The 18,092-nt window shown below is 42.3% G+C and overlaps 1 protein-coding gene across 3 annotated transcripts in view; it reads right to left on the reverse strand.

Moving 5' to 3' along the window:
* Nucleotides 1-18,092, reverse strand: part of LOC138582873 (testis-expressed protein 47-like) — a 253,568-nt gene that overhangs the window by 126,035 nt on the left and 109,441 nt on the right. For all 3 annotated transcript variants that reach the window (XM_069654571.1, XM_069654570.1, XM_069654569.1), the window contains one exon: nt 573-645. In XM_069654571.1, coding sequence (XP_069510672.1) covers nt 573-645 — 73 coding nt within the window. The remainder of the gene's footprint in view (nt 1-572; nt 646-18,092) is intronic.

Raw genomic sequence — 18,092 nt, forward strand, 5'->3', positions numbered from 1 at the left:
TATTTTCGCGCGTTGTTCCCCATTCCGCGCGTTACGCCCCGTGTCCCGCCCACTTTCTGGTGTATGCGCCGAGGTTGTGCACTTTCACTGTGCGCATCGCGCACGCCTTTCGGGATGTTGCAGTGACTTGTGTGCCATGCACGGGTTTGGCGCACATCCCGAGGTAAACACGCGCAGGGACTTCCATGAATCACACGCGTGCATGTGCGCCTGTTTTTTTGCGCTTGCGCCTGCTTGCGCCAAGATTTTCGGGGCACGTTTGTTCCATGAATCGGCCCCCAAGTGTTTGATTCTCCTCCATGGAGGGGCATGCCTCCATCTTTCAGAAGTTAGAAACGGAGTACAATTATGGATAATAGTAATGGCAAAAAATAAAGCCAATTACTAAGTGCTCAGAAACTGGATAACATCGCTATATAAAAAAACAGAATTATGAATATGTGGATCTTTCTTTTTGGACCTATATTACATGGGACCAGCAGAGTGAACGTCACAGCAGTTGAACACCCCAACCCTGAAGTCCTTGTCTATTATCATGATCTTATACAATAGAAAATCTTAGACAATCTTACCTCCCAATTCCCTTTTATCTGCCAAGTCTGGGGAGATTTTCGACATGAAGACCAGCCGATGAAGAAGTGATTTCTAAACAGCAATGAAAATGTAATTACTTTGTGTTTGTAAAACAACTGCAAAACAAACTTTCAACAATAAACACTTCATCAAATCTGTAGCCTTTCACAAGAGGACGCTGCATTTGATAATAGCTTCATAAGACCTTTATCTTGGCATCAGTAAAGCTAAAAAGTGAATGCTTCACATGGGAAGCAAGTGTTCCCTATTTTCTGAATGGGTCTTTTATTTCATTGTATAGTTTAGCATGTTTTTAAAACCACAATGCACAGTAACCAAAAAATAAAACATTGATATTAAAACGTCTTACATTGTACTGCTGCTGTCTAACCAATGTCTATATTGGAGTATGACATAGAACGTGTCTGACTGGCTCGTGATTCTGGTGGATTGTAGGGTGTTTTCTCCACAAAATGTAAAATGCATTTAAAGATACAAAATGAAAATAAATGTAATGATGGGACCTCAGAATTGTAAATAATTTAATCTACATATTAAGTGTACAGACGTGTTCTTAATCTAAAATGTAATATAATGTAACGTCAAGTGCTGGTTATATAATATGCATAACAACCCCAAATGGATGTTTTCTTTGAAAAGCATTTTTTGTAAATAACTATTTTCCCAAAGAAAGGTCAGATGTGTACAGAAAACTGTGACAAACAATGTTTATTTTCATAGCCAACAGATCTGACAATATGTGTTATGCAGGCCAATATGGAATTGGAAAGCTCACTATCAAAGGCAAAAAAAAAGACTCCTGCATAGCCAGCTTGAAACAAGGTATCATGCTTATGAATACACAAATATGCTTCCATTGAGTGTTCTTAGATTGTCAGACACTCACTTGACAGTTTAACATTGCAGTTAATAAACTCTGAATGGCAAATCAAACCTGACTAAACAGAATCTATTATTTTGCGTTCACCCTCAGATCACCAAGTGTAGTAAGCTTGAAGCTAATATCATTCCACATTACACATGGAGGTTCAAAACAAGCACTAATGCAATATATGACTTTATCATCGTATGTCACATGAGAGGCAGCAAATAAAGAATGGGTTAAGGAAACTGATATTAGCGTATGTTGTCAGTAAGTATGAACGTGGATTTAAATCTGCTTACAATGTAGAACCACTTCAAATGCTATATCACATGCCCCCAAAATCCAACAACAAACACATATAGGAGCCATATTGTGACTGTATGCTGCCTTCATTCATATGAAGATTATTGCCATCGCTTGACGTTGTAGAACTCAAATATTACAAATATACTTTACAATGTATCTTCTAGCGAGATGACAAATTTGGATTTATTGTACACAGTGGGAAATGCATGAAATTATGTACATTTTGCAAGCTGTGAGATGTACAGAATCTATGGTCATACAATTGTGGCAGTTTCTGCCTTAAGTCTGTAATTAAGTGATGTCAGATGCTTAGGTGGAGGGTATATTAAGAATTAAACCCAGAATTTAAGATGATCACTTCTGTAGCGAGACTAATGTGAAAGACAATAGGCAATGTGTGTGAGAGATGTGCCATTTTCCCTTAAGTCTAGAGACTAATCAAATACTGCAGCCAACATGAATCAGATGTGCTCACCTTTATCTTATTGGTGGAGTTTGCTGGATATTTAGGTTAAAACATATAGGAAGAAGAGAGGGCTTTGAGAAGACAAATAACATGAGAATCGGTCCAGCAGGGTTCAGAAAGGAGTGAAAGAGGATTGGATTCCAACTGGGGTAGCTGATGGGAAATATGCATCTGGTTGGGATTGCATCTAGTTGGACTGAATGCAGAGAACTTTCTCCAAATAGTTTGAGAAACCTGAAGGTGTCTCCTTGACTAGTCCCTGGGGATCTGTCATCCAGGGTCCTTGGGGAATGGGACACTGACAGGTAAGATGCAGTACCCCCCTTCCTATGCCACCTTTTCCCCAATTTACCACATATGATACACAAACACTTAACCCCCCTTTTCGATGCGACACTTTCGCATATCACAAAGGACGACGGACTAACACTCGAACCATTTACCTGACAAGTCAGGTAATTGACCTGAACTGCACACACTTCATAGCACTTTCCCTTCCCCACAGGGATAAAAAGGTGGAGCACAGGAGCGCAATACAAGCAAGGTAGACCACACAACGAGAGGGCTAACCCAGCATGGCAGTTCAAGAGGAGGAGAAAGATGCCGCGGACCAAGAGGGTGACAAGGAGAGAAGCAACCTTGCCCTTTTCAACCAAGACCCATGAAACCTGCGTGGAAGGAAGCTGAAGACCGCAAACAATTGCCAGCGTATGTTGCAGCAGGTGTCAGGGGTACACAAGGCCCTCTTTCGCCGATAAGCAAGCCGGGGAGAGGCACTGGTCTCTGGGCTACCAACCTTGATTCCAGGGAGAAGAAAAGCACATTGGTTCATCACAGCCAGTGGGTTGAGGGGAGAGCCGATAAAAAACCTAACTGTGTTGAACTAAAGTAGCAAACAGCTATTTGAACTGTGAAATAACAAAGAACTATTGATACTAAGAAGGAGAAAACCAGCAGCAGGAGAGTCCAGCACCACATGGGGGTTCACTAGGTGGGCGATTAACTGATTGTTGAAACTACCAGAACCAGAAGGTCTTAGGAAAGGCGAAAAGAGGGTCAAAGTGGTCATACAGGAGTCTTGTAAAATCCTCTGTACATTCGAAAGTATTTGACCGACAGATGATTGTGAAGCTAAGGGAAGTGAATCCTGCATCATAAAAGTTGAATGTGCAATTGACAAAGCTGGCAGGAGTCAACCCAAAAGAGAGATGCTGAGATAAGGGGGCAGAGTCTAAAGTCCCGAAATACAGTGTGTTGACAAGAGTGAACCCAGCAGAGGGATATCCACAATGAACTGCGTACAAAGACAATTAAACTTTGTGAATACCAAAGGGGTCTGAGACCAAACGATAGAGATGCAAGGGGTGAGCAGCCATTAATCGAAGATTTATGAATGTGAAAGGAGAAAATGTGTAAGTGAGAGCCGTGGTGAACTCAACACCCAGCAACACTTAAAAGCCATTGTGAACCTGGCAGCGGGAGGCTAACAATTGAGAAGGGTCCGAGCCCAGAGAGGGTGACTCAGGGGTGAAAAGCATCACCCAATGTATATATGAAAAGGAACTCTTTGTTTGTTATTTGAATCAGGCCAACTGCTCCAAGAGACTTTTTAGTAGAAAAGAGATTTAACCTCCGAAAGCCCTGATTTATGAAAGCAGAACTGTTAGCTTGTGTTAGGAAAGCTTGAGCGTGTACTGTGCTCCAAAGTCCTACCTTGTCCCGTGCTGAAAACGTGTGAAATGGAGACCTCAAGTACTGCGTCCTGACTTATTATTTGTAAACACTTCCTTCTTTCTTAAGAACATTATCCCACACTTCTTTGCATTTAGAGTAAGGATTTGGAAATAGTTTCTTATAGTATCGGCCCTTTTATTTTAACAAGATGCCAGAAGGACGGCCTTATTTTTGTTTGATGGTCGAATCTTGCTCCCTTCTTAGATTTAGGTTTAGATTAGGTGTTTTTCCAACCTATCTTTGCATTTTAATAAACAACTTTGAACTATGATCACTTGTGTCTGTCTTTACTGTTGCCACCATGAATTCCTTAGAGTAGGAACAGACTACCTGAGATTAATTTTGGAGTCAGTGCACAGACTCAATGGCCTGCTTACCTCACTGAAGCCAGTCAGTGTTCTAACCTGTTGTGGGCCTTTGAAAGACAGACGCAAAGTGAGTACCTATGCCCCATGACTATTTAGAAAGTTTTTGCAAGAATTAATTAAATCACAGATTGCATTTACAAATATTTGGAGAGCTCTGTTTAAAAGGTATATCACAGAAAAAGGGGACGTAGCCCAAAGTGTATCTGCTTTGAGATTTAGAATTAAAAACTGAAATTTTATTGGGACTGTATCCTGAAATGTGCTATCCCTGGAAGCTTTTGACATTTCAAATTGAATGTGAAATAGCCAGTATTATGATTGGTGTCTGCCATAGTCAAAGTAATTAAAATCTATTCCTTAATCAACACAGTGAATTGGGGTATTTTCAGGGCATACCTGGTTCCGTGAAAAAAGTGAGTTAGTTAGGCCCTGCTGTCCCAGCATTCCAAAAGTCAAAAGCAACATAAATGCCAAGAACCCCAATGCTTAACAATTGTTTGCAACAAGTCTGACATCATACAGTTACAGATACAGATACAGTTGTGTCTATATCCAAGCTAGGAACAGATAGTTTGCCAGCAATAGTGTGCAATATTTTAGGCTTCAATCAGCCTGAGAATTGAAGAACTATATTTTTGGAAGCCATAACTGCAGCACATTGTTTTGTTTTAAGTCATATTTTGAGAACCGATTCAACTTTTGTTTTAAACATGGTTGTGGTATTAAAGTAAGCATAATTCTCTGATGCAGATATTTGAATTACTTTTTTGTAATTCAAGTGGATTATCATCTGTTGCATTATTTTGATACTGTCCTATATAGTAAAAGGAATTGCTATTGATAACCAGCTAGTTTATTGGGTCAGAGCATGGTGGTTGGAAAGTTGTATGCTAAATGAGTGAATTGAGTGTTGTCTGAGACCCAAAATAGAAACTCAAAATATAAATATTGCTTGCGCTAATCTTGTGCGGGGTTGGTTTTTTTAAGCTTCCTTGGATAGGGTGTCACCCAAATGATATATATAATGAGACAAATTGGAGAGCCCAATGAGATTGATAAACTAGGGAACCATAATGTCACTGCAGAACACACCCTTGAATATAAATGTGTGTGCAAGCTCACTGGTTTATGCAAAGGTGTTGTGTTGTGGCAAATTCCATGGTTGTTTGTTCAAATCTCACAATGACAGCACAGGGTTTTTAACAGCAAAATATAAAATTTTATTTGTGTGTTGAAGAAAAGCAAATATGAATTGGCTGTGGGAGTGTGTCATTTTAGTCAGTCACCCAATTTTTGAGTGATCCAAGCCCCTGCCCTTTATACGTTAGGAATGGACAGCACCAAATATAGTGAAATGGACAGATCAAATGACAGAGAGATCAGCAATTGTAGGTGCAGATAATTTGGACAAACAGGACCCTGTGAATCAGTTTCTGCAACAGTTACATATGACCACAACTAGAAAGGAGGATTTTCCATTGAAAACTGGCAAATCAGACTTCGGATTTGTTGTTTTATCTTCAGTTGGTGGCAGCTAGTGTGGCTGATAGAGATGCCAAACTACAAAATTGCAAAGAAGTTTTCCAGACAGCTCCCGAGGAAGTAGTCCGCATCCAAAAACAGCATGAGCAGAGGATAGAAGATGTTAAGGAGCAGGAAGATTCAATAGATGCAAATCAGAATTCTAATCAGAAGCAGCACAATATAATTAATCACATGCAAGGTGAGAGTAAGGTCCATCTTTATGAAACTGAAAACAGAGAAACAATATCAGGGTCTCTAGGGCACTTTCAATGAGTATCTAACGGCCAACAATATATTTAAAGGGAAATTAAATAATCAATCAAATTACACAAATTAACGGTTTGGTAGATAGCATAGTAACCCTGAAACAACAAATTAAAGAGCTAAGCGATGAACATGCCAGACTGATTGGTAAGGCATTAGATGTCCAGGCAGAATTTGACCAGTTACATCACAACTTGCATGCAGTGAAACAGTGATTGCAAATAACCAATGATCAAGACACATTAGCTGAAGAAAACCACCAATTGACTTGACAACTGAGCCAGGCACACTATGTAGAGGAAGGAATAGGGTTCTCACCAAGAATAATCAATGATGACAAATGAAATTCTGTTGCTAAAAGCTAAATTTAATCAGATATTGACTAACCTTGCACAGGCAGTCCAACAAAAAGGGCTGCTCGACTAAGAAGTTTTGAAATGATCCTTGAGAAACAAAGAAAATATGCTGATTCTCCAGTGAGAGAAATAAGCCCTTAGAAGGGAATTAAAAAATAAAATTGGCCTCTAACAATAAAATAGTAGATTTTAGCCAGGACAGTCTATTTGACTTGGGAGAACAGTAAAACCACTGTAAACAGCAGAGTATTGCTGAACTGGATAAGAATGACACACTGAGACAGGAAGTTAGGGAGAGAAGAGTGCCCTCTCAACCACAGAATTTAGAACCGTCAGATAAAGGTGCATTTGAAAAGAGTAATTATTATCCTGTGTCTGAGATACCCTGCTCTGTGCCCAAGTAGACCCCGATACATGCAAGTTGATTTTCTATGCCTTTACTTTAAGAACTGTATTAAGCACAGACCTTAGATCCGTAGGCATTAGGGCGCTAACACACGTATAAAAGGGGCACTGAGATGGATCACTAGATGGGAGAAGCAGCAGAAGAAAAAAATTAAGCAAACAGACACGTTTTCAACTTTCTTTTGAAAGATTCTATGTTAGGCTGGCTTCTGAGTTCTAGAGGAAGATCATTCCTAGTTCTACATCTAAGAAGCATTAGGAGTTTCTGATTACTCGATCTAAGAGATATGCTCTGAACTTTTTCCGCTATGAGATGTTGCAGGTAACTAGGCATACTGCCCTGTATAAACTTGAAAGTGATCACTAGAAGGCGTAAACACACACAGGCCTCCGCCGGGAGCCAATGCAGTCCTCTTCTAGCGTCCGACACATGGTCTCGGCGAGAGAGCCCAATCACAAACCTCACAGCACCATTTTGAAAAACCTGTAATCTATTCCCCTCTGCAGCAGTAATCAATTTTTGCTCCGACAATGGCTCTGGCAATTGTCTCGGCGTTAGCTTGAGAGATGAAAGGCCTGAGGTGGGCCAAAAGTTTAATATAAAAGGCCACCGAAGAGAGAAGACTCACCACGTGAACCTTCATAGTCAGCTGCTGGTCAAAGATGACACCCAAGGTTTTAACCTTCTTCATGGGGTTATCTTGACCTCGCCAAGTTGGAAACTCTCGTATGTCGGACCCAGCTTGGATAATATGGATTGTGTGCCAACAATCAAGAGCTCCGTCTTGCCCCTGTTCAGTGCCAAGTTATTCCCAATCATCCAGTTCTCGATGGAGGTGTAACCTCCGTTTCGTTCAGCCTCATCCTTTGCATGAGTACCAACCACTGGGACGACACACTGCGTGTCATCCGCTAAGTTGGTAAACAGGATCCCCTTCCTAACACAACTAAGCAAAGAAGGGCACCATAAATATGTTATAAAGGCAGTGAGAAATGCAGGCACCCTGCGGAACACCAAAATCGATGGGAACCAGGGATGCCTCCACTTCTCCAGAGAAAACTCTACTTTCTCTGTTATTCAAGAAAGAGGCGATCCAGCATGCCGCTGATGGAGGTAGCCACTATCTCCAACCTGGCAACCAGTATGGAATGGTCAAACAGGTCGAAGGCAGCTGATAGATCCAGGAGCATCAATGTAGAGGCGAGGCCCCTATCCATCCGCTCCAGCAGACTGGATTTTAGTTCCAGTAGCGCTGTTTCCGTTTCGTAGCCGATTCTAAAGCTTGATTGGCGAGAATTCAGCACCGGAAAGTTATTTAGTTGTTGAGCAATCTGCTCATAAGCGACCCTATCTAGGATTTTCAGTAAATATTTCGTGTTAGTGATGGGCCTATAATTGAGTGGCACCTCCACAGGTAGGCTGGGCTTTTTTAGAATAGGGGTAACCCAGGATTTTTTAAAGATCTGCAGGCACGTGGCCTTCCGTGAGTAAGGCATTGACAAACTTGCAAATAGCAGCCAATAAAACAGGAGGGCATTTTTTAATTATTATGACTGAACAAGGATCCCCTTTACAGCTGGTAACTTTTAGTTGATTCACGATAACTGACAGCTCATCCTCCGAAATAGTGGAGAAATTAAATTGAGGTATTGAAGAACTTCATTTGAAATATTCCGGCCCCGCATTAGTAGAAACTGCAGGAAGATCATCTTTCCTATGCATTATATCTGATCTAATGCCCTTCAGTTTATCCAACATGACGGCCTGAATTTCCTGACACCAGGCAGCATCCTTAACTGATTGGCACATAGTGGCTGAACTAGTGGTTTCCTGTTCTTTGACTATTTTAAAAAGTTCCTTAACTTCTGATTGGGCATTAGAAATCCTAGAGTTAAGAGAGCATTTCTTAGCTTCCACAATCGCCAGTTTGTAGGTTTTGGCTGCACTTATTTGTTAGATGGGGGGATGGTTTTCCAGCTATAAAATAATTTCAATGTAGACAATTTTAGTTTTTTCAATTCAGGCAAGTACCAAGATTTATTTCTAGCCCCATCCCTAACTTTTCTGCATTTAAGAGGAGCCAAGGAGCTGGTAATAACCTCCAAATTAGATAGGAGTTTTTTGGACATACCAATGATGGAGTCATGTGATGTGAAATTGATCAAAGGACTCAACAGGGGTTCACTTCTTTCTCACGTGACCCGTTTGAAATTTCGACTGAGGAGGTGATGCCTGGGCTCCTCTAAAACCAAGAGGGTGCAAGGTATGTAGCATCTCCTCCCTAATCATAATCTGACCAAAGGGAAGAAGTAGATTCCATGTCAGAAACAGAGGAATACCTTGACCTACTGGTGAAAGGAGGGGAAATGGCCCACTGAGCAGGTCAGGAGTGCAGAGAAGGGAGAATGAAAACATTCCTAAACTAAAGGGTGTAAATGAGAGATACCAAGATATCTTGAGAGACCTAGAGCTCCAGAAAATGATTAGACAAAGAGTCCATTTATCTCCCATGCCAGACCTGGACAGTTAAGGGACACAGACAAAGAGCATTCTTAAGGCGATTCATACCTGGGATACCGGGAGGAAACTTCTAGATTACCAGGAAAAAGGAACAGAGTATATTTTAACAGTATGAATGGGAAACCTCCCATTATCTACCCCCAAAAAATAGAATCTGGGAAAATAACTCTGGGACGCACCCCTTGAAAAGAAAAGAAAGAAGATCATTTGTTTCGTGCATCTAGGAGATCTTGCCGAAAGTAACACCAATGAGATAACTGAGATGCAAGAAGGGAAGGAAAATGATTAGACCCCAAAATCACACCTGCCCCAGTAGACATAAGCCAGCTGTGGTGAAGGGCACTCCATCCTTGGATTTGGAGACAGGGAGGCCAAAGAATTCTCCCACTGCTTCTAATGAAAATGGCCGGCATAGAGCAGTCCTTCATCTGGCCTTCAAACCTTTAATGGTAGTCTGAGGTTAGAAGGGTCCACATAACACAAGATAACATTAATTGCTGCATAGAAAGAATTATTGTAAACTACCCCCAACCCTTGGCAAACCTCATAAGCAAAAATGATGTTTTTTATATGACAGGCAGCATCAGTCCAAGGTCAGTAGAAGCAAAATAATCTCTCAGACAGACATTGATGCAAAACAATGATTTCCTTAAGTCTACTCTGAACCTGCATATTGCCAGCATTTTCAACCAGCTTGGTAGAATATGTGTTTACTTCAATAAGTTGGAACTGTTGACCCTTATTTGATGTGCCACCATCCTGCCCCCTCCTTGTTTGTATGCCACCTGACCCCCCACCTTAATTTTGATTTCTAGAGACACCACTGCTGCGAACACGTGGTTATTTTCAGCACACAGTGAATCTAAGTGCTTGTAGATGTGCCCAATTCACTATTTATGACCGCATTGATTATTTATGGGGAAACCTTGCACAGCCACATGAGAAGTGTGCATTCTTGTGTCACTTTTTATGGCCATGTATAACACTGCTGCAATAAGGTGTACAATGCAAGCATCTAAGAAAAGGTGGGTGGAGCTTTAGAGAGCCAAGGGAGTGTCTGGGGTGATTAGAAGGCTAACAGCCTTGTTAATTAAGCTTTGCTATGGACACGTTTTGCCATTTCCTAAGAAGTGAAAGGTTAATTTCCCCCAGTGAGTTAGAAGCTGAGAAACACGCCTGGCATAAAGGAGGAAAACGGCTGGCCGTTCTTACTAATGAGCACAGAGCCAGGGCCATCTCAACAGTTTCCTAGGCCCGCGGCACAGACAGCCTTGGGGTGCCCCCATGAAGCCCATTCCCTCCTCCCACCACACGGAAACCCATGTCACACCCTTCCTCCCCCAGAAACCCATGCCCCAAAGAATCCACAAAATGAAGGGATTACATACCTCGAGTCAAATTCAACAGAGACTCGTCCAGGATTTAAGTAGATTATCTAGTTAATAAAATGCAAACATTACACATTTCTGTTTCCCCAAGAGTGTGCTATATTGAAGGCCTTTTTTACTTTTTTATTTGAATAAGTTATTCGTTTTGAAAGAAAATAAAGGAAAAATATTTGTAAGCAAGTATTTATTTAATAACATGATAACCTAACAGTTCAACCTGACCGTGTCCTTCTCTATAAATGTGTCGAAAGTACATGCTCTTGGAAAAACCTTACATGACCAGGCAGCAGAGAACACAAAAAGGTCATGACTAGGCAGCAGAGAAAACAAAAAGGTCATGACTAGGCAGCAGAGAACACAAAAAGGTCATGACTAGGCAGCAGAGAACACAAAAAGGTCATGTAACAAACATCATAATTCCCTTAGCATTTCAGGTCATGCCCACACAGCAGACACATTTAAGTAATCATAGAAAGAATGAAATGAGAAGCACCCAGTGAGTATATGCTTTCTACTGCCCACGGCTGATGTGCCTGAAACACGGCCAAGATATATTGCCATCTAGATTTGCATATTGCAAAATTATTAATTATGTATGAACATTCTATCTCTTGAACCATTCCACACTCAGTGCTTAACAGAGCCAAATAATTAAATCTGTCTTCAGTCATAATGGTGAAATAGGGACATTTAAAAGATATACCTCCTTTGCCTTTTCTGGTAACATGGGCCGAGGGAAGGCTACATACTCTTATGAGGTGTTTGAAGGCGAGTCAGTAGTGACCCAAACGACACAGGATCACAGTCCAAAATAAAGGGAATGCCCAATCAAGGTTAATTAAAATATATATACTTTAATTAAACACGCCACCTGTAATAGAACAAACAGACAATACTGCACAAAAACCCACCGTGAAGGAAGAACAGAGAAGATGTAAGAAGAAACTAGCACTTTGAATGTATTTCCAGGTATGGTTGGAGAATTAATAGCCACAAAAAGGATATGTCGATGTTGAAAACAGGTGCGATCATGATTTAACGAGTCTCTACATCCCAAGTGGACTGAGGGGATAGTTCAGCTCTTGGTGGGTGCCAAGTAGGGGCGAATGTGATCGCTGTGTGCAGCAGAAAGGGTGCTCTCAATGACACAGGTCAGAGCAGTCCCAGCATTGCTTTGCAATTGAGCCGGGCCGCTGGGAGGGGTCCATGAGTGATGCTCCAGTGGTTCGAGTCAACGGGCAACAGTCGCCAATTTTTTACTTTGGGGGCAGTGATGTGCAGACCGAGGAGGTGGCTGTTTAAGGGCTAGCTGGGCTGAGCCATGAGTCGGTGTGTGACTCACGAGTGATTCGGTTTGGGTCCCAGCATTGAGCAGTCAATATGGGCCTAGCAGGTGACGGGGTTAGCTAGGACACTAGGCAGCGTCAAGCTGGTTCGAAGTCCAAGCAATAGTTCGACCTGGTGGAGGATGCAAAAGTCAGTGCCGCCACCTTCCCTCTCTTTCAGGGAGCAATAAACATGGAGCGACCGGTTCGGTAGAACCGAGAGCTTCGGCTGGTCTGACCCTCCATCTGCTGTGAAGCCCGCTCAGCGGGATTCGAGGACAGGATGGTTCCATTCATGGTCTCCTATCCCAGCTTTAGGAGATTCTGGCACAGAGTGGTAGGTCCTGGTCAACAACAAAGGTCACTCTCAATGTGCACTATCAGTGGGTATGGGGCAGACCTTCCTACCATATTGGACAGCTCCCTCTTCACATCAGGCTGAGGAGGTCCAATGAATTCTTCTCAGGTGAATCATTGTGTCTTAAGAGGATCCAATAGGATCTGAGAGAATCTAAAGTAGTGGTGGGAGACACCTTCTTTTAAAGGCAAAAGTCCCCAGGTAGTTGACTAAAGCTAGTCTGACTTAGTGGTCCAATCTCTGTTCTTGAACGGCGTGGACTTTGCCCTACTGATATCACACTCAATGTGCTTTGCTCCAGAGGACGTGGAGGGGACAGGAAAGAGCCAGAGAGAAACAAGATGATGGAAGTCTCCTTCCATTGACCAAGGCATACTGCCTACTCTAATCCTGCCCCCTTCTTTTCCCACTAAGAACAAAGGCCCTTAGGGACGCAGCACCCTGGCGTGAGGCTACTCCTTTTGAATGGGTGTGCTCTTTTGACGCCCGGGCCCAGGACAGTTGTCTTTGGCGGAGGTTGTTACCTGCCCTCACAAAGAGATCAAAGATGAGACCCGGTAATCCAGGTTCCTGTCCTGCCATTTGGCAGTCTCCACCCGGCTGGCCATAATACACATCACCTTTCACAGCAGAGCTGACTTACTGGAGCCGACGCATGCAAAATATCAATTGGGATGTGGTGGCCAAGATCGTAAGTAGTACAATGCACCATGCCTGAACTCAGGCATAGCTTTATTTAGAGTTTACCAGCCTGGGTTACTCATGATCATTGTAGTTTTGGTACGGGAGGGGTGCATATAGTAAATGCCGCCCCTGCACAGCAGTAACCTGGCTGTCACTGCGGCTCTCGAGTCGACATCTTGTGACATTTGAATCTAATCTACACCACAAGCAGAGCAGGGGCTGCGGATCAGGCTCCTGATTCAGCAGGGCACAAGTACACTATGCTTTTGACAAAAAGGGGAATCTGGTTGGCACGTTACCCATCTGTAGATGGAATTACCCGCATCATTTTATTTATTAACAAAAATCGAAAATAGCCATGGCTTTGCAAATAGCATTTCTTCACACTGTGTGCATTCTAAAATGGGAACAACGCCTTGCTCAGGAATTGATTCAAACAAAAAGGAGATTGATCAAAGGGGACGCATAATATGAAAGATTGTCTCAAAGAAAGCACAAATTAAAGCAAAGTGAAGAGATGAAGAGGGCATTATAAGGGGGCTTTGAGAAATACTAACATCACTTCCCATTGTACATTTTGAATAAACTTGTAGATGGGTGACACTGAGAAATGTAGCAGCTATCACTTACCTTGCAATGCTTTTGTAGCAATAACAAATATAGGTGTGAGGAAAGACATGCAACACCACTAAGTAGATGAGCACCATAATGACGCAAACTTAGTGTATATAACTAGTTCTTTTTATTGCAGATATGTTGTGTATTAGTACAGTAAGTGCTCCCATAAACAGCGTGTATATAGGCAAATTTGATCTCCATCACACAAACCCAAATATCTTCTTCATCATGGTAGAACCTATCAATATTTATTTCAACTTTGACTATTTCATTTTATTAATATATTTTGCAAAGAAAGATGAAATTCCACAATTGGGCCTTCGGGGGTCAGTTGATCTGATCTGAACTGAGCTTGGTTGCAATACCTCATCAGCACACTATGCATTATCATGATGTGTTTAAGTCTTTAAATAAAGTGTAACCATTTCTTTGCTGGGCAACCATGATGAGGCCCTTTCCACAGTGCACCAACTCAGTGTATGCAGACTAGGGATGTAACGGTATTACGGTATACCATTAAAGATACCGTGAACCAATGAATTGAACAATAATAACCGTCACAATGTTTATATCGGTATACCGTTCATACCGTTAAGTGTGCTTTTCAATCTGATTTGGAAAGGCTGCAGTAAGCAAGTGCTGCACAGTCTTGGTCTTGCACTGTTGGATGTGCCGTCTGCCAAGTAGTTTCAGTTTGAGCAGTTTTTAATGCCATTCCATAAACCACACGTGCCTGACACAAAATCAATATGTTAGCAATAGGAAGAATAAATACAGTGCCAAGAAGGAAAAGGGTTTGCTTTTTTTTTTTATAGCACTCACACAGCCCGCGGGCGTCGCGGCGCTGTTAAAGAAATTGTTTTTGTTTATTTAGTTGCGTAATTGTTTTTGTCTTATTTGCATATTTATAATGCGCTTAAACACCCAGAGGTTTCTAAGTGCGAACCCGGGGAATCGAACCTGTGTTGCTTCGTGTCGTCTTGCTTCCAAGGCGCGCACGTTGCCGCTGAGCTATCCTCCCGGGACTTTGGGTTGGTGGCTTTGGGGTTTATATATTTATAATGGATAATGTTTTCTAAACATATGACAATGGGGGATTTCCCTGGTTCTATCATTGAATTTACATATAGTAAGTCACACAGCGAAATTTCTCTGTGGGTATTCCCTGCTGCCATACCAAAGGGTAACATGTCCATGATTACTGAACACCTTTTGGCCTGCAAGTAAACTAAAGGCTGTAACGTAAAGAGAGAGTGCGTGTGCATGCGCACAAGCGTATACTACCATCAGACTCCATTGATCTGTGGCATGCAGGCTATCAAGATGGCAACATGTTCATCTTCACCAGTGGCCAGTGGGGGAGCTAAAAGCCTAAATGACCACTTAAGAAAAGCTATTCAGTTTGCTTTGCCAGTCACAGCAGGGCTCCTCCCCCCCTCCTCCTCTCCACACGTGTGTTTGTGTTTGGTGGAAGCAAGGGGTGGCATTTCAGTGGAAAGTATGTTGAAAAGCCCAATTCTGGCCCTGGTTGCCTGGTTTTGTTTGTGATGAATAATCTGACAATTTATGACCTTTTAGAAAATATTTGTTAAGATTAGTTAACTCCACCTGCTATACCGCGATAACCATGATATACTGTCATTTGGCAAGAAGGTTATTGTACCGTCATAAAACTAATACCGTGACACCCCTAATGCAGACACATAGATCACACCTGTCCTGCCTGTTATCGCTCATTCATTTGTCAGCTATCACCTTAGCGAGGCGCTGATTGAGATTTACAAGGTGCTAATGGCTATGGTGAGGATGTCAACCAAAGATTAACTATATCAGGCACGCCGCAAAGTGCACACTTACAGAGAAGTAAGCATAGCAGTGTTTTTTCTTTTTAAAAATGATTGTCAACATTGAACAGCAGGGACTAAGCTGAAATTGCAACCTATGCACGTGTATTCTAATTTGTACAGCTCCTACAACAGTTTGTCATGCATGTAACTGCCAGAGAAAATATTCTCAACTAAAGGCTTCACACACCAAAACATATTTATTGTGCATTGGGTCAACATAATTTCCATTACTATTACTTTCCTGTTACATCTGGCTTATCTGTCACCTGCTTTTGTTTTCTCTTGGAGACACAGGCTCCAGGGAGGTTACCCCTGCCAAAAACACTGCAAATCAAATGTGACATAGCTTAGAAGTGGCCCCTCAGAGAGCATTTTCCTTGTTTGTGTGTGGTACAAGTCGCTATACAAACAATTAGTAGGCAAAACATGATTTAGCTCTTAGAGCATGCTGTGCAAAAATACTACTCAGTTGCTTTTACAATTCTGACCCTCTTGTTACCCTCTTGGGCTATACATCCCTGCTTTCTGAAACCATAAACCTATTTACAGACCCTTTGAATGGAGAAACCCCCTCACTGGGTCCCTTGCAGTATCAAGGACCCAGGGAGGCTGCCACACCAGATACACTTTCCATTAAATTGAGTATCTGCCAATGCCCTACTGAGGCTCCCTCCCACAATGTGACAACCGCATTTGTTCCTCAAACAAGCATTTATTTTTGTATCTATGAGTCATGTTATTTTGAGCACTCTACACTAATGTAGCACTTAAGTAACCAGGGTTTTCAATGCTCAGCTAAACGGTACTCATTTTATCCATCTCTGAAAGAATGAGTCCGCCCTGATGGAGTTCACAAATGGTGTCCTGCAGGTTACAGAGCTCAGTGCCGGATTTCCTTTTCCTTTAACTTTGCGTATATTTTTTGTACTCTGATCAGGTTATTACAAATCCACTGCTGTTACTTCCCACCTCCCGCATCCTGCTGGATAAAAGCTGTTATTAGAGAAAAATAGCGGCAGGGCCCCCTCAAACATGTGCTACCGGAGGCATAACAATTTTGTCTTGGGGCTGTGGAGGCCAAATTAGAGAATCCTAGAAGTAATGGGATGATAGTAGCACACGGCAGCACAGTAGCTGGCAGCTACAGTTTCACATCACATTCCACATACTAATTGCACTTTTAAACACGTGAAGATGGAGAGACTTGTCCAGAATAACTCTGTGCTGATCAAGTACTGAGGGCAGGCTTTAAATCAAAGTGCTTGCATGCTAAACTCAGTAACGTGGACACTAGGCAGACATCCCAATTCATCATCAATGGGACTTGGCCGAAGATGTCAGAAGTGCTATGCAAATAATCTACAACACAACACATGCTACTCCTTATGGCCATTCGCACCCAGTTCCTGCCATTCCGCACCCAAAACACCTCCTCATGGGAACTCTTTTAGCTTGCTCTATTCAAGATTTACCATCAAACTTTGCCTCCGAAGCACCTGCAATTGTTTTCTCAAAGCAGTCATCTGATATTTTATGGCTTCATTGGAGTAATAAACATGCTACTGCGGTAATAACAATGTCTTAACCAGGTCTGCCTTTAGCCACTCGATGTATAAGCACTATGTGTCTCCTACACTGTAGGCCTAAAACAACAGTTTTGTCTTGTGCATAGGTATTAGACATTTGCAGGCACTGCTATTAGATTGGCCAAGTATTCACACCAGGTTGTACCTGCTACCATCAATAGCGAGCTAATACCACTGCGATAGTGCCTGGCAAGTGCCTTTCCTATGCGTACCCCAAAGTCCAAACTGTTGGCATTGACAATGCTTGTTTTATATCTTCCTAGTTCCTGGCTGTCATCATCTACTCTGGCGCCAGCAGTGAGTAGCACGTGTCCAATCAGCAAACGTATTGGTTGACATCTGGTGGGGGCTGCACAGTCAGGGGGGAGCAAAGAGTCATCTCTTTTGTTTGGGTCATTAGGTGGCAGAGCCAAAACTATTGCAATAGAGTACAGATAGGGAGAAATGTCATCTGAGGCGGGACGCAAAGCTTGAAGGTGTTGTTTGGCCATTTACCCACTCACTGACCACCCATGGCTATGCTAATTCCTCTGGCTGTTCCCTACCAGTTCCTGCCCCTGCCCACCTACAACACCTCATGGGAACTCTTTAAGCTCGCTTCAATCAAGCCTCAATGTTCCTGACTTTGCTCTCATTGTTCCTGCCAGTGTTTTATTAAAACAGCCTTCTGATAGTTAATGACTTAATTGGAGTTGTAACCACGCTACTGGTGTAATTAAAGTGGCAACCAGGTCTGCCTTCAGCCATTTGATCTATAAGCACTATGCATGTCCCTCAATGAAGTCCTGTTACAAACATTGGCAAAGCAAACAGCTTTGGCTTGTGTCTAAGTATTACGCATTTGTCAGGCACTGCTCTTAGATACCCAGGTACTCGCACCATT

This window comes from Ambystoma mexicanum, chromosome 3q (genome assembly GCF_040938575.1).
Source record: "Ambystoma mexicanum isolate Mex_15411 chromosome 3q, UKY_AmexF1_1, whole genome shotgun sequence".
NCBI classification, from domain to species: domain Eukaryota; kingdom Metazoa; phylum Chordata; class Amphibia; order Caudata; family Ambystomatidae; genus Ambystoma; species Ambystoma mexicanum.